Below are 14,800 nucleotides of genomic sequence, written 5' to 3'. Positions count from 1 at the left end.
ATAGACAGGGCTATTTCGTTTCTAATATTACATAACCAAGTACCAAGTGTCTCAGTTCTATATAAATAAAATGTTTGTGTGGTAGATGTTTTCACATAAATCCCATATCTTATCCTGCGAGTAATGTCAAGTAATTACAGGGTAACATCGGTGTTGTCATGTCCCTGAATTGTGGTCACTTACTGTGAGTGGTTATTTGATACATTTCGTAATATAAATTTTGTTATTTGTAGATTCGTGCTTAGTAACCAGGCTATCTGTACTTTGCCAACCACGGGTATTGAAACCTAGTTATTTTTTAGTGTTTCAATCCTGCAAACTGAGCGACGGGGGGGGGGGCAGTTAATTCTTGATAAGTATAGTGGTCGCTTAGAATATCCATACGGGGTTCTCAGTTGTTACTTTACTATAAGCTAAATGTTTAATAATAATAAAAATATCTTACATAACCTGAACTAAATACATGATCTGTAGTAATACCCTCAACAACTGCAATATTTACTTATTCCCGTGTGTATTACGTGGAAATTTGGGCACTATGAGCAGACATTGTAAGCTATAAATATTATGTAAGCTCCCCCTTAGTTTCATCCAACACTCTTTTTAACTTACTCTGGAACAGCGGATTTGGAACGTTGAAACTGTGTTCCATTCCACGAGATGGCCTCACCAAATAACCAAATGTGACTTTGCTATAAAACAAACAAGCTCTAACTAACTAGAGGATATGAATTACGAACACTATCTTATCAGCTGCTGTGTTGAATATTTACATTAATCTGGTTAATTCCATCCTAGTAACTTCTACTGTAAATACTAACAAACATAGGTCATATTATCAGTCTGACATAAATTAATCGTCTTTTCTATCGACTTATGTCTCACACAGAAGCTATAGCTTCACTCTGGTTTAACTCCATTAACAGACCATTATCCTTCATTATATTTTCTAGTCAGTTGTTTATAATTTCCTATTAACCCTGTCTATAGAATCACCACTGATAGAAAAAGTGCCGTCATCTCTATAGTTAGCATTAAACGTCCTTTGAGAATATCACGTCTTCGTAATAATTATTTTATCTACAACAAATACGTCTCCATACTAATGTAGTAAATTCACTAACTGTTGCTTACGTTTAATATATTTATCTCCTAATTTAACATCACACTTCTTTATGAAAACCTGACTCTTTTACTTTTAAGTGCTGTTAGATTCAACTACTTCTGATTACTGGTTCTGCGTTCATTTCAATTCTTTCTTTCATTACTACTACTACTACTCGGCTTAGTGTTTTACTAGTACTAGTTGTACTTTTATCGCTACTACTCGGCTTAGTGTTTTACTAGTACTAGTTGTACTTTTATCGCTACTACTCGGCTTAGTGTTTTACTAGTACTAGTTGTACTTTTATCGCTACTACTGGCTTAGTGTTTTACTAGTACTAGTTGTACTTTTATCGCTACCACTGGTTTAGTGTTTTACTAGTACTAGTTGTACTTTTATCGCTACTACTAGGGTTAGTGTTTTTACTAGTACTAGTTGTACTTTTATCGCTACTACTCGGCTTAGTGTTTTATTAGTACTAGTTGTACTTTATCGCTACCACTCGGCTTAGTGTTTTACTAGTACTAGTTGTACTTTTATCGCCACCACTCGGTTTAGTGTTTTAATTAGCAACTAGTTGTACTTTTATCGCTACTCACTCTGGCTTAGTGTTTTACTAGTACTAGTTATACTTTTTATCGCTACAATCTCGCTTAGTGTCTTTTACTAGTACTAGTTGTACTTTTATCGCTACTACTCGGTTTAGTGTTTTACTTAGTACTAGTTGTACTTTTATCGCTACTACTCCGCTTAGTGTTTTACTAGTACTAGTTGTAACTTTTATCGCTACCACTCGGTTTAGTGTTTTACTAGTACTAGTTGTATTTTTTATCGCTACCACTCGGTTTAGTGTTTTACTAGTAACTAGTTGTACTTTTATCGCTACTACTCGGCTTAGTGTTTTAATTAGTACTAGTTGTATTTTTTATCGCTACCACTCGGTTTAGTGTTTTTTACTAGTACTAGTTGTACTTTTATCGCTACTACTAGGTTTAGTGTTTTACTAGTACTAGTTGCACTTTTATCGCTACCACTCGGCTTAGTGTTTTACTAGTACTAGTTGTACTTTTATCGCTACTACTAGGTTTTAGTGTTTTATTAGTACTAGTTGTACTTTATCGCCACTACTCGGTTTAGTGTTTTACTAGTACTAGTTGTACTTTTATCGCTACCACTCGGCTTAGTGTTTTACTAGTACTAGTTGTACTTTTATCGCTACTACTAGGCTTAGTGTTTTACTTAGTACTAGTTGTACTTTTATCGCTACTACACTGGCTTAGTGTTTTCACTAGTACTAGTTGTACTTTTATCGCTACCACTCGGCTTTAGTGTTTTACTAGTACTAGTTGTATTTTATCGCTACTACTCGGCTTAGTGTTTTACTAGTACTAGTTGTACTTTTATCGCTACTACTAGGCTTAGTGTTTTACTAGTACTAGTTGTACTTTTATCGCTAGTACTCGGCTTAGTGTTTTACTAGTACTAGTTGTACTTTTATCGCTACTACTAGGCTTATTGTTTTACTAGTACTAGTTGTATTTTTATCATGACACTAAAATCCCCAGATTTACAACGCTAAAATCAGGGGTTCGATTCCCCTCGGTGGGCTGAGCAGAGAGCCCTTTGTGGCTTTGCTATAAGAAAAACACCCAACTAAAATCCCTACCATCATTTAAACTACATATTGTATTATTACGTGCAGTATCAGTATTATTGCGTTATTATTTGAGTTATTATGAGTTACCAATATTATTGCGTTGACAATACTATGATACTGCTGCCTTATAATTACAAAGGGAATTAGTGTTATTGCGTTATCATCACAAGGATTAATATCAGTACCATGGGGTGTATGCCTGAGTAAACTATCAGTAGTATTACGTTTTAATTTTAGATCGCCACTGCCATGCTCATTGCACGTGCTCGGTGTCTGACTACATTACTGAGCGAGCGAGATGGCATAATCCCGAACCAACCTCTAGTAATGGATACATCAATGTTGTGACTTCTTAGAAACACTTGTCCTTGTAAATCACGTATTTTCTTTATCTATATTTGTTTCTTCAGAATTAAACACAAAGCTACACAATAGGATATCTATGCTTCTGTCCATCACGGCTCTCGAAACCCGGTTTTAACGGAGCGACTCCGCAGCCATAGTGCTGTGCCACTAGGGGAACTTCTATCTCGTTTCACCTCTCCATCTTTTACTTAAACAGGATACTTACCTATCGTCTTGTTGAATGTTTAGTTATTGAAGTTGAGATACTCTTTGAAATTACTTTCTATATATTATTTAATAATGTTAATTTTTTTTATACTAAGCAGAAAAAAACCCAGAGCTTGTGTCAGTTAGTAACAAACATTCTATTCTGTCTATTTTAAAACTAACTACTGGTGTAATTTTATTGACGCGATATATGATTGATATACAACCCATGGTATTGGAACTCCATCTACTTTCGTTTATAATTCTTACTGGAATTATGTTTCATTGTTTCTGCTACAACTGTTTTTTCTGTTGAAGTTACCAACTATTTCGTGAAACTCGATACCGAGTTACCTTGTAAGATATCTCTTTAGCCAGACAGAGAGGGCGAGTTATGGGCGCGAGGTCGAAGAGAGCTCGTATCATTCTGTTGTGGCCTTGAACAAGACACTTTACCACTCTTATTCCAATCAGTCCAGCTGTATGGTGGGTGCTAGTTGTTAGGAGAAGTAGATCGACGCCCTCTTGTGCCATTTGAAACCGGCTTTAAAAACCTTGCTATTGTGGATATTGCAAAGACACAGTTAGGACTGCAAAAACACAGTGAGGACTTTACTGTTTGACACACGCGGAACATATGTTCTTCAGTCCCATTTAATGTTTTCTACTTGTTATCTTTAAAAATTTGCAGTACATACTAGAGAAAATTACACATTTGGATAAAACTACTCTGTTAAGGTTTTATAATTGATTTTTTTACAGTGCGTGTCTGTGACTAGTTGGCGAAAAATTCGAACAATAGACAAACAACACACAATCCACTTATTCCAATAATAATACATATACAGAACAAGTCAAATGTGTGTACAAAAATTCTTTAGACTATACAATATCACAATTATATCTAAAACTCTAAATAATTCGCTTTTCTAGTCAAAGTCCACACAGGTTAAATCAATTATGTCATTTATAATTTAATTCACAAGAGAGGTTTGTTTTTTTTCTCAGCTTTGTTTCTTACTATACAATCTGCGATAAATTCACATACGTTACTGTATGGGTTACTACAGTTGTATCTCGAATTTCAAATAATTGCATCCTTTCATCATAGTCCACACAGACAGATTCAAACAGACAAAGCAAATTATTTTCCTTATATCTGATAAACTGTGAAACTCACTTTATAAGATCACCTGTTAAAGCCAATCACTCACATGCCGGCTAACTTCACATTTTCTAACTCTTTTTCTCACTGAACTTTATTTTACTTGCTCTCACTTGGTCGCCTATATTTATAACATGCTTAACTGAGGTCTCGAATTTTCTATAAACTACGCAGGCGACGCTATAGTGCGGCAATACTCACTTACGGTTATAATAATAATACCAAAGGTTCATGTTGGTGCCAACAATACTAAAACAGATGAAAGACACACACAACATAAGACTCTTACCAAGTTACGCAACCAAACTAGTCATAACTATTCACTTAAAATAAAAACGATTACTTTTACCTCTCTTATTATGAAAGGAAATAATTAGTAAATATTAAATCGCTAAATAAACTAAATAATAACTATTATAGTAAGCAATAGTGTGAATCTAAAATATTTTATACTATTAGATATATAAAAAAAATATTTGTGTATATATCTCAACCAACGTTTCGCCTTTGCGTCTTCATCATGGTTAATATACACAACTGTATTTTTTTATAAACGTTTATATTTGTTATGTTCTCTCCTCAAACTGTCTCTAGCAAAGTGTCACTATATTCCGCCTTTCAACCATTTTGCACTTTATGATTATTTTCGTAATTTGTTCTTGCTGGCTTGGCCTGTTGTTTACTATATGATTATTTTCGTAATTTGTTCTTGCCGGCTTGGCCTGTTGTTTACTATATGATTATTTTCGTAATTTGTTCTTGCCGGCTTGGCCTGTTGTTTACTATATGATTATTTTCGTAATTTGTTCTTGCCGGCTTGGCCTGTTGTTTACTATATGATTATTTTCGTAATTTGTTCTTGCTGGCTTGGCCTGTTGTTTACTATATGATTATTTTCGTAATTTGTTCTGTTGTTTACTATATGATTATTTTCGTAATTTGTTCTGTTGTTTACTATATGATTATTTTCGTAATTTGTTCTGTTGTTTACTACATGTTTTACCTGAACTCTTGCATTGCAGCCACGTTTATTCCGTGTAACAGCTTTGTTTATATGCCTGTTTGTCTTTAACTTTCTCGTGTTACTAACTAGCCCTTTCTAGCAGTTAGATTTCTGTGTCTCTCGTATCATTATCTCATGTACGTGAGGGTTAGCTTTCCTTAGTCTACTACCTAATTCCTGTAACTTACACTAAAATTCTGAGCAAAATATTTGCCTGTTTTCTATTTAGCATGTTCCGTTATAGCGTTCGGTGTTGGCGAGTACCATTAATTGAATACATATCGATACGTATTTAATTTCTAAATTATAATTTAACTCAGTTTCAAGCTATTCAAAATGACATACATTACGTAATAGATGTTTAACACCTTTTGTATTCCACTTGTTAACAGTTTCAAACGTGTGGTTTGTTTCGACCCATACTATGCTGCAACGTTTTTTATAATTAACTTCTAGATACATTTTATTGTTCTATTTTATGCATTTAATTGCATAATCAATACGCTGTAGTCCAGGTGGTTAAGGTGTTCGATTCGTAATCTAAGGGTCGCAGGTTTGAATCCCTATTCCACCAAACATGCTCGGCCTTTCAATCGTGGGAGTGTTATAAATGTATCAGTCAATCCCGTTATTCGTTATTGAAAGAGTAGCCCAAGAGTTGGTAATGGGTGGTGATGACTAGCTGCCTTCCCTCTAGTCTTACACTGCTAAATTAGGAACGGCTAGCGCAGATAGCCTCGTGTAGGTTTGTGCGAAATTCCAAAACAAACAAATCTTTTCTAGGTGAATGCTAGAATTTTGTTGTTGTTTTTTTCAGATATTGCGTTAAGCAATTAATGCGGTGCGTTCCTGTTTTAGCTGTTCCCGTTTTAATTGTTTTCTCTAAAGTATTCAATTGAGCATATTTACAGGAATCTTTTCTTGGTCCAGCTAATTATTGTAATTAATTGTTGTCTTTGTCTAGGTATTGCCTAGTTTGTTGATCGAGCAATGGAGGGTACATCACCAGTAGCCCTAATTATGGGAGACGAAGAGAGAGAATTAGTATTGAATAACACTGAATATGCTGATGACGAGAAAAACAACTCGGTGAATTCCACGTTTCTGTACGACTACGACCCTAACGACAGCTTTGGAACGTTCTTTCTGGACGATTTGATTCCTACCAGCATCGTGTACGGCCTCACCCTTATTATTGGCTTGACCGGAAACATTCTCATTATGTACACGGTGGTCAGATTCAGACGCATGCGCACTATTAGTAACATTTTTCTTGCTAGTCTGGCATCCGCTGACCTTCTCTTGATACTCGTTTGTGTTCCTGTAAAGGTAAGAATGCTCTTTACTTACCTTACCCAGTTCGGGTTTTATCACTTAATACCATGCTTTATCTATAAAAATGTCTAACTTTTGAAAGTCGTGAAATTAATTAAACCTTGTCTTAAAAAAGATATTAATATTTGTAACATAAACAATACGTTGTGTGCCCGCGGATCGAATGGTCAAGATAGAGATCTGTGGTAAAGCCATCTGTAAGTTTGAGCTAGCATCTAGAGATAGGACAGCCAGTCAATATCACATGTCCCCACTCAGTTTCATGTTATTTGTTTCTTAAGTCTTGCTACAAGTTTATTTACTTACAACATAGCACTGTACGATTTTATATTTGGAAAACCGCCTGGCATGACCTAGTGGTTAGAAATGATCAATTCCGTTATTCATTGGTAAAAGAATAACTCAATAGTTGGCGGTGGGTAGTATTGGCGAGTTGCTTTTTCCTCTAGTTTTATTACTGGTAAGTTAGGGACGAATACCGTAGCTAGCCTTTGAGTAGTTTTGCACCAAATTCAACGAACAAACAAATTCGAAGACAATAAAGAAAAAACACAATTTGTTCCTAGAAATATGAGGAACAATAAATATTGGATGACATGAATGCTTAGTTGTATAACTTTCTTCTGGAAGGTTTATTTTTCAGCTTCTATCAATCTTCGCCAAGCTACAAACTTATAAAAATAAAATTACTTATCACGAAATGACGAGAGACACGAGACATTATAGCACGTGACGTATCTTCCTCGCTGAGCTCGTGTTGAACTCTTGAGAGTAACACTTCAGGAAATAAAGAAGAAAAATCAGTGTACTTGTCCAACCAACAACGTCCTCCTTGCTTTCATTCTGTTATTATTTTATTCCTTAGTGGGGCTTTCGAAGAAATGCATAGAGTTAAGTAATTATCATGAAAAGGAAGCGAACACTTGGAGGTTTGTATTCCAGGAAGCTGGACATAAGTATATCAAAATGTTTGGTTTATCGAGTTATTTATCGTTAAGTGCAAGGTTAAAGACTCGTTTGACTGTGGACTGAATTCTGCGGGTACCGAAACCCAATTTTTAGCGTTATGACTTGTCAAGGCCCGGCATGGCCAAGCATGCTAAGGCATGCGACTCGTAATCTGAGGGTCGCGGGTTCGCGCCAAACATGCTCGCCCTCCCAGCCGTGGGGGCGTTATAATGTGACCGTCAATCCCATTATTCGTTGGTAAAAGAGTAGCCCAAGAGTTGGCGGTGGGTGGTGATGACTAACTGCCTTCCCTCTAGTCTTACACTGCTAAATTAGGGACGGCTAGCACAGATAGCCCTCGAGTAGCTTTGTGCGAAATTAGAAAAACAAACAAAAAATGACTTGTCAAACTTACTGCTGAACTACAGAGGGTCGAGATACTTGGAATCAGTTGAAAAACTAAAGCACCATATTTAATTCAATGTCAGCAGCCCGGCATGGCCTGTGCTTAGAGCACTCAACTCTTAACCTGATGGTCGCAACTTCGAATCCCTTTCAACGAATATGGTCGTCCTTTCAGCCATGGGTGCGTTATTAGGTGACAGTCAATCCCTCTATTTATTTTAAAAGCGTAGATCAAGAGATAACTGTGGGTGCTGTTGGGTAGCTGCTCTTCCTATAGTTTGGCTCGGCATGGCCAGATGGTTAGGGCGCTTGACTCGCAGTCTGCTCAGATCGGTGGTTCGAATACTAGTCCCACTAAACATGCCCGCTCTTTTAGCCGTTGGGGCATTATAATTTGACGGTCAATCCAACTATTCGTTGGTAAAAGACTAGCCCAAAAGTTGGCGGTGAGTGATGACTAACTGTCTTCCCTCTAATCTAACACTGCAAAATTATGGATGATTAGCGAAAATAGCCCTCGTGAAGCTTTGCGCGAAATTAAAAAACAAACAAACAAACAAACAATTAAGAAGATATTCCGAAATAACAGAAGTGTTAATTATTTTAGCAACAACACAAAACATTCAAATTTTCTGCTCTTAAAAACAGGAATGAAATCTTGCCTTTGTTAAATGGACATTAGCACCAGTTCTTTCTGGAATTCCAAGTGGAATACAGTCAGTTTTTCTTTTTATTGGAAACCAGTTGACCCTAATCCAGCTATTGACCAATATTTACCTGGAAACTAAATTTTAACAGTATACGAAGTCTAGTATTAATATAAACTGATACTCCATAGAGATAGGTTCAAATTAGGAGAGAAGTTCCACATTAATAATCAGAACCCTGGTGTTTTGCTTCCTATCCACCATGGCCATGTGGTTAAGGCACTTGACTAGTAATCTGAGAATTGTGGGTTCGAATTCCCGTCACTCCAAATATGCTTACCCTTTCAGCCGTGGGGGCGTTATAATGTAACGGTCAACCCCACTATTCGTTGGTAAAAGAGCAGCTCAAGAGCTGGCGGTGGGTGTTGATGACTAGCTGCCTTCCCTCTACTCTTACACTGCTAAATTAGGGACGGCTAGCGGAGATAGCCCTCGTGTTGCTTTGCGCGAAATTCAAAAACAAGCAAACAAATATTTTCCGGGACAACAATAACATAAGTTTGTAAAGAAAGAAATTATTTTGAATATGTTTCAAGCACGTGACTAACAAACTTTGGAAGTTTCGTGGTCTTCAACTTACTGAATCAAACCTGAATCTCCAATCTTTATGTATCTAATGTATTTGAATCAGTGATAAATAACCTAATAATTTAATAATGTCCTATTTGTTGATGATGTCGCATTGCTGTTAGCTATTTCACAGAAAGACGTGCAACGAGAACTTGCATTACCGTTTCGGTTCTGTACAACGTATCGCTATTCCTACTGTCGTCCTACGTTACAACTCAAGACACAAACAGTAGGCATAACGAAGTATTGTGGTTGATCACGTTTCAACCGATAATTATTAAACGATAACGTAAAACCAGTGTACGAAAATATCTTTGAACTTTTTAGTTTTAATTACAAACTAATTTCTTAAAACTGGATGGTTATGTGCATTGTTACGTAGCAGTAAATACGGAAAGTACGTAGACAGACAAAATGAATCTGATGGTTACGTACATTGTTACATACAACGTATAAGGTAATAGATAGACAAAATTAATGTAAAGGGGTATTTGCCCTGTTATGTAATAATATGTACGAGAAACAGAGAAACATACCAAAATTATAGATTTGTATACTCCATTAACCAAGAGGACGTTTCAGGGTAACTATTATGCACAGCGGTGTAAACTATAAAAACAATATAATGAACTCTTCATATAACAATGTGTACAATAGAACCGAAAACGGTTATCAGTGACAGCAGTATGTACCAGCACAAAACAATTGGAGCATACTTGAATTTCGTGTTGTTTAACAATACAAAACTACTCTTGTTCAATAATATTTTTTTCGAAAATCTTGAATAAGATTAAAAAACAAGCACAAAATGGTTGCAGATAAAGAACCAAACGTCCCTCTTTGAGAGATTATACCTTCACCTTATTCAACAATTTTATCTTTGAGAGATTATACCTTCACCTTATTCAACAATGTATCTTTGAGAGATTATACCTTCACCTTATTCAACAATGTATCTTTGAGAGATTATACCTTCACCTTATTCAACAATTTTATCTTTGAGAGATTATACCTTCACCTTATTCAACAATGTATCTTTGAGAGATTATACCTTCACCTTATTCAACAATGTATCTTTGAGAGATTATACCTTCACCTTATTCAACAATGTATCTTTGAGAGATTATACCTTCACCTTATTCAACAATGTATCTTTGAGAGATTATACCTACACCTTATTCAACAATGTATCTTTGAGAGATTATACCTTCACCTTATTCAACAATGTATCTTTGAGAGATTATACCTTCACTTTATTCAACAATGTATCTTTGAGAGATTATACCTTCACCTTATTCAACAATGTATCTTTGAGAGAGATTATACCTTCACCTTATTCAACAATGTATCTTTGAGAGATTATACCTTCACCTTATTCAACAATGTATCTTTGAGAGATTATACCTTCACCTTATTCAACAATTTATCTTTGAGAGATTATACCTTCACCTTATTCAACAATGTATCTTTGAGAGATTATACCTTCACCTTATTCAACAATGTATCTTTGAGAGATTATACCTTCACCTTATTCAACAATGTATCTTTGAGAGATTATACCTTCACTTTATTCAACAATGTATCTTTGAGAGATTATACCTTCACCTTATTCAACAATGTATCTTTGAGAGATTATACCTTCACCTTATTCAACAATGTATCTTTGAGAGATTATACCTTCACCTTATTCAACAATGTATCTTTGAGAGATTATACCTTCACCTTATTCAACAATTTTACCTTTGAGAGATTATATCTTCACCTTATTCAACAATGTATCTTTGAGAGATTATACCTTCACCTTATTCAACAATGTATCTTTGAGAGATTATACCTTCACCTTATTCAACAATGTATCTTTGAGAGATTATACCTTCACCTTATTCAACAATGTATCTTTGAGAGATTATACCTTCACCTTATTCAACAATGTATCTTTGAGAGATTATACCTTCACCTTATTCAACAATGTATCTTTGAGAGATTATACCTTCACCTTATTCAACAATGTATCTTTGAGAGATTATACCTTCACCTTATTCAACAATTTTATCTTTGAGAGATTATACCTTCACCTTATTCAACAATGTATCTTTGAGAGATTATACCTTCACCTTATTCAACAATGTATCTTTGAGAGATTATACCTTCACCTTATTCAACAATGTATCTTTGAGAGATTATACCTTCACTTTATTCAACAATGTATCTTTGAGAGATTATACCTTCACCTTATTCAACAATGTATCTTTGAGAGATTATACCTTCACCTTATTCAACAATGTATCTTTGAGAGATTATACCTTCACCTTATTCAACAATGTATCTTTGAGAGATTATACCTTCACCTTATTCAACAATTTTACCTTTGAGAGATTATATCTTCACCTTATTCAACAATGTATCTTTGAGAGATTATACCTTCACCTTATTCAACAATGTATCTTTGAGAGATTATACCTTCACCTTATTCAACAATGTATCTTTGAGAGATTATACCTTCACCTTATTCAACAATGTATCTTTGAGAGATTATACCTTCACCTTATTCAACAATGTATCTTTGAGAGATTATACCTTCACCTTATTCAACAATGTATCTTTGAGAGATTATACCTTCACCTTATTCAACAATGTATCTTTGAGAGATTATACTTTCACCTTATTCAACAATTTTACCTTTGAGAGATTATACCTTCACCTTATTCAACAATGTATCTTTGAGAGATTATACCTTCACCTTATTCAACAATGTATCTTTGAGAGATTATACCTTCACCTTATTCAACAATGTATCTTTGAGAGATTATACCTTCACCTTATTCAACAATGTATCTTTGAGAGATTATACCTTCACTTTATTCAACAATGTATCTTTGAGAGATTATACCTTCACCTTATTCAATAATGTATCTTTGAGAGATTATACTTTCACCTTATTCAATAATGTATCTTTGAGAGATTATATCTTCACCTAGTTCAACAATTTTATCTTTTGAGAGATTATACCTTCACCTTAGTCAACAATGTATCTGTTGAAAACAAAAGTCTGGTGATGGTTTTACTGAATAATAAAGAACCTGAGGATGACGTAATTGTGTTGAAACGACGTGAATTTAAAATCCAGTTCTTTTCCTTATCCAGTCAAGCCGTTTCCTGATTGGGTCTCTATTCACCAAATGAATCTTTGAGTTGTGCATCATTCAAGAAGTAAGAAACCTGAAAAGTGCTGTGTTCAGGAACTTTGGGCTATGTTCATTCAGCCTATGTTCGGGAATCAACGCTTAGCAAAGATGGCTTTCAGTCTTTACAATTCCCTTCATTTCAATACAATGGACCAATATGTACTCAAAACGAGGGTGTGAATGAGGTCCTGACAACTTTTATGAAAGAACCGTTTTAGCTGTTGTATTTTGGTTTGGTGTCCAAAGGTATTTGAGCGAACGCGATGTGTTTTATGTCTAGTTTGATGGAACGAAGTTACAAAAACGTGTAGGCCATTCCATTCGGACAGTACCTTGTTCTTCAAAGAATTTGTATCAACCAGTTCAGTACAGAGGAACAAAATTATCAACTATTAGGTGGACTTCAAAGCCAATTACATCAGCACAAAGTATGTTTGGATGTGATCCTTATAATGCGTGGAATCAATTGTATCCTTGGCACTTCTTCGGGTTTTGAATTTCCCGCAAAGCTACATGAGAGCTCTCTGCGCTAGCCGTTCCTACTTTATCAATGTAAGTTGAAGGCAGCTAGCCATATCACCCACCGCCAACTTTGGCTTCGTTTTATTTTAACTCAGTTCAAACTTAAATTTAACAAATAAATTATAAGAAAATAGTATTTGCACCACGTGTGAATATTTGTACATGAAGAGCTGGCTAAAACAACTATTTCGGATCGTATATGAAATTACATTGTCGATTTTTCACTCATGAGTTTTGTTGTCCATTGTTTGTTGTAAATTTCGAACTAAAATAAATATCTAAAGATGGTACATTTCCTACCGACTCGGTAGTATGACTGACAAACTTTAACACTAATAACTTGGTTTCAGTATCATTGGTAGGCACATTACAGATAGACCGTTGCGGAACTTTAGGCTTAACAATGAACTAACAAACCCAAGGTGGTTGAACGTCACTAGATGTTATTGGATTTGCGATTTAAAATATATATTAATAGCTAGAACAAAATTTAAGAATACACTCTTAGAATAATAAATAAAATTGGTTTCGTTACTGTCTTGTATCTTTCTTATATAAAATGGGTTTTATTACCATTTGCAACTTTGTTATATAAAATAGGTTTCGTTACTGCTTTGTAAGTTTGTTATGCCCCCAGTGGCACAGTGGTATGTCTGCAAACGTATAACTCTGGAAACCAGGTTTCGATATCTGTGGTTAGCAGAGCACAGATAGCTGTTGTGTAAGTTTGTGCTTAATATAAAACATTAACAAAACTACCTTGACTATACAAAGTCGGTTTACGCAGCTCATAATTCTCCTAGATTCATATTTTAAATCGCTCTTTATGAGTATCGTTTCTGTTATCATTCTCATGGGCCGGGCGTGGCCAGTGGCTAGAGTGTCCGGACTGTCAATTCCAAGATTCATGGGTTACATCCCTTAGTCATGAGAAAACGGCTTAAACTTTAGACTCGTGGGTGAATCTTAAGAGCGATGATCAGTCTTGGTTAAACAAAAGTTGGCGGAGAGTACTGCGGAGAACCTGCCCTTCTCTTGAAAAATTAGTCAAGATTAGGCGCTCGTCTTCTTTATATATCATTCGAGTAAACACTGAAGCAAACATCAGTTTGATGCCCAATGTTATCTTGTGAGCAGCATCTTTGTGGATTGGAATATAAAGTATGGGTATGAATTCTGCCAACACGAACCTGATTAAGGTTTGTGTTTATTTTCGCGAAGTGACTAGAAACGGTGAATTTCAAATGATATTATTACAATCAAACATTCAACGTTTGAATTTCGCGCAAAGCTACACAAGGGTTTTCTTCGCTACGCCGTCCCTAATTCAGTAGTGTAAGACTAGAGAGAAGGTAGCTAGGTATCACCACCCACCGCCAACTCTTGGGCTACTCTTTTATCAACGAATAGTTAGATTGACTATCACATTTATAACACCCCTATGGCTGAAAAACCGAACGTTTTTCATGGGACCAGTGATTCGAACCCGCGATCAAATAATCATGACTCAAGTGCCCTAACCACATGGCCATTCTAGGCCAGTTAACATTTAAGATTTTTTTTTCATTTATACCAAACTAACATTAAATGTTAAGTCTAAGGAAATCAACATATAAATTCATTTTCTGAAATAAACCTAAAAACAA

At 35.3% G+C, this 14,800-nt stretch overlaps 1 protein-coding gene across 2 annotated transcripts in view; it reads left to right on the top strand.

The window, feature by feature from the left end:
* The window catches only part of LOC143230439 (QRFP-like peptide receptor), a 90,480-nt gene that overhangs the window by 28,725 nt on the left and 46,955 nt on the right, over window positions 1-14,800 (top strand). For both annotated transcript variants that reach the window (XM_076463997.1, XM_076463989.1), the window contains one exon: window positions 6,447-6,811. In XM_076463997.1, coding sequence (XP_076320112.1) covers window positions 6,473-6,811 — 339 coding nt within the window. In that variant the 5' untranslated portion in view covers window positions 6,447-6,472. The remainder of the gene's footprint in view (window positions 1-6,446; window positions 6,812-14,800) is intronic.

Source organism: Tachypleus tridentatus, chromosome 1, assembly GCF_004210375.1.
Source record: "Tachypleus tridentatus isolate NWPU-2018 chromosome 1, ASM421037v1, whole genome shotgun sequence".
In the NCBI taxonomy this organism is placed as follows: Eukaryota; Metazoa; Arthropoda; class Merostomata; order Xiphosura; family Limulidae; genus Tachypleus; species Tachypleus tridentatus.
Note: the sequence above shows the minus strand (reverse complement) of the source record. Positions and strands in the feature narration are given on the sequence as shown.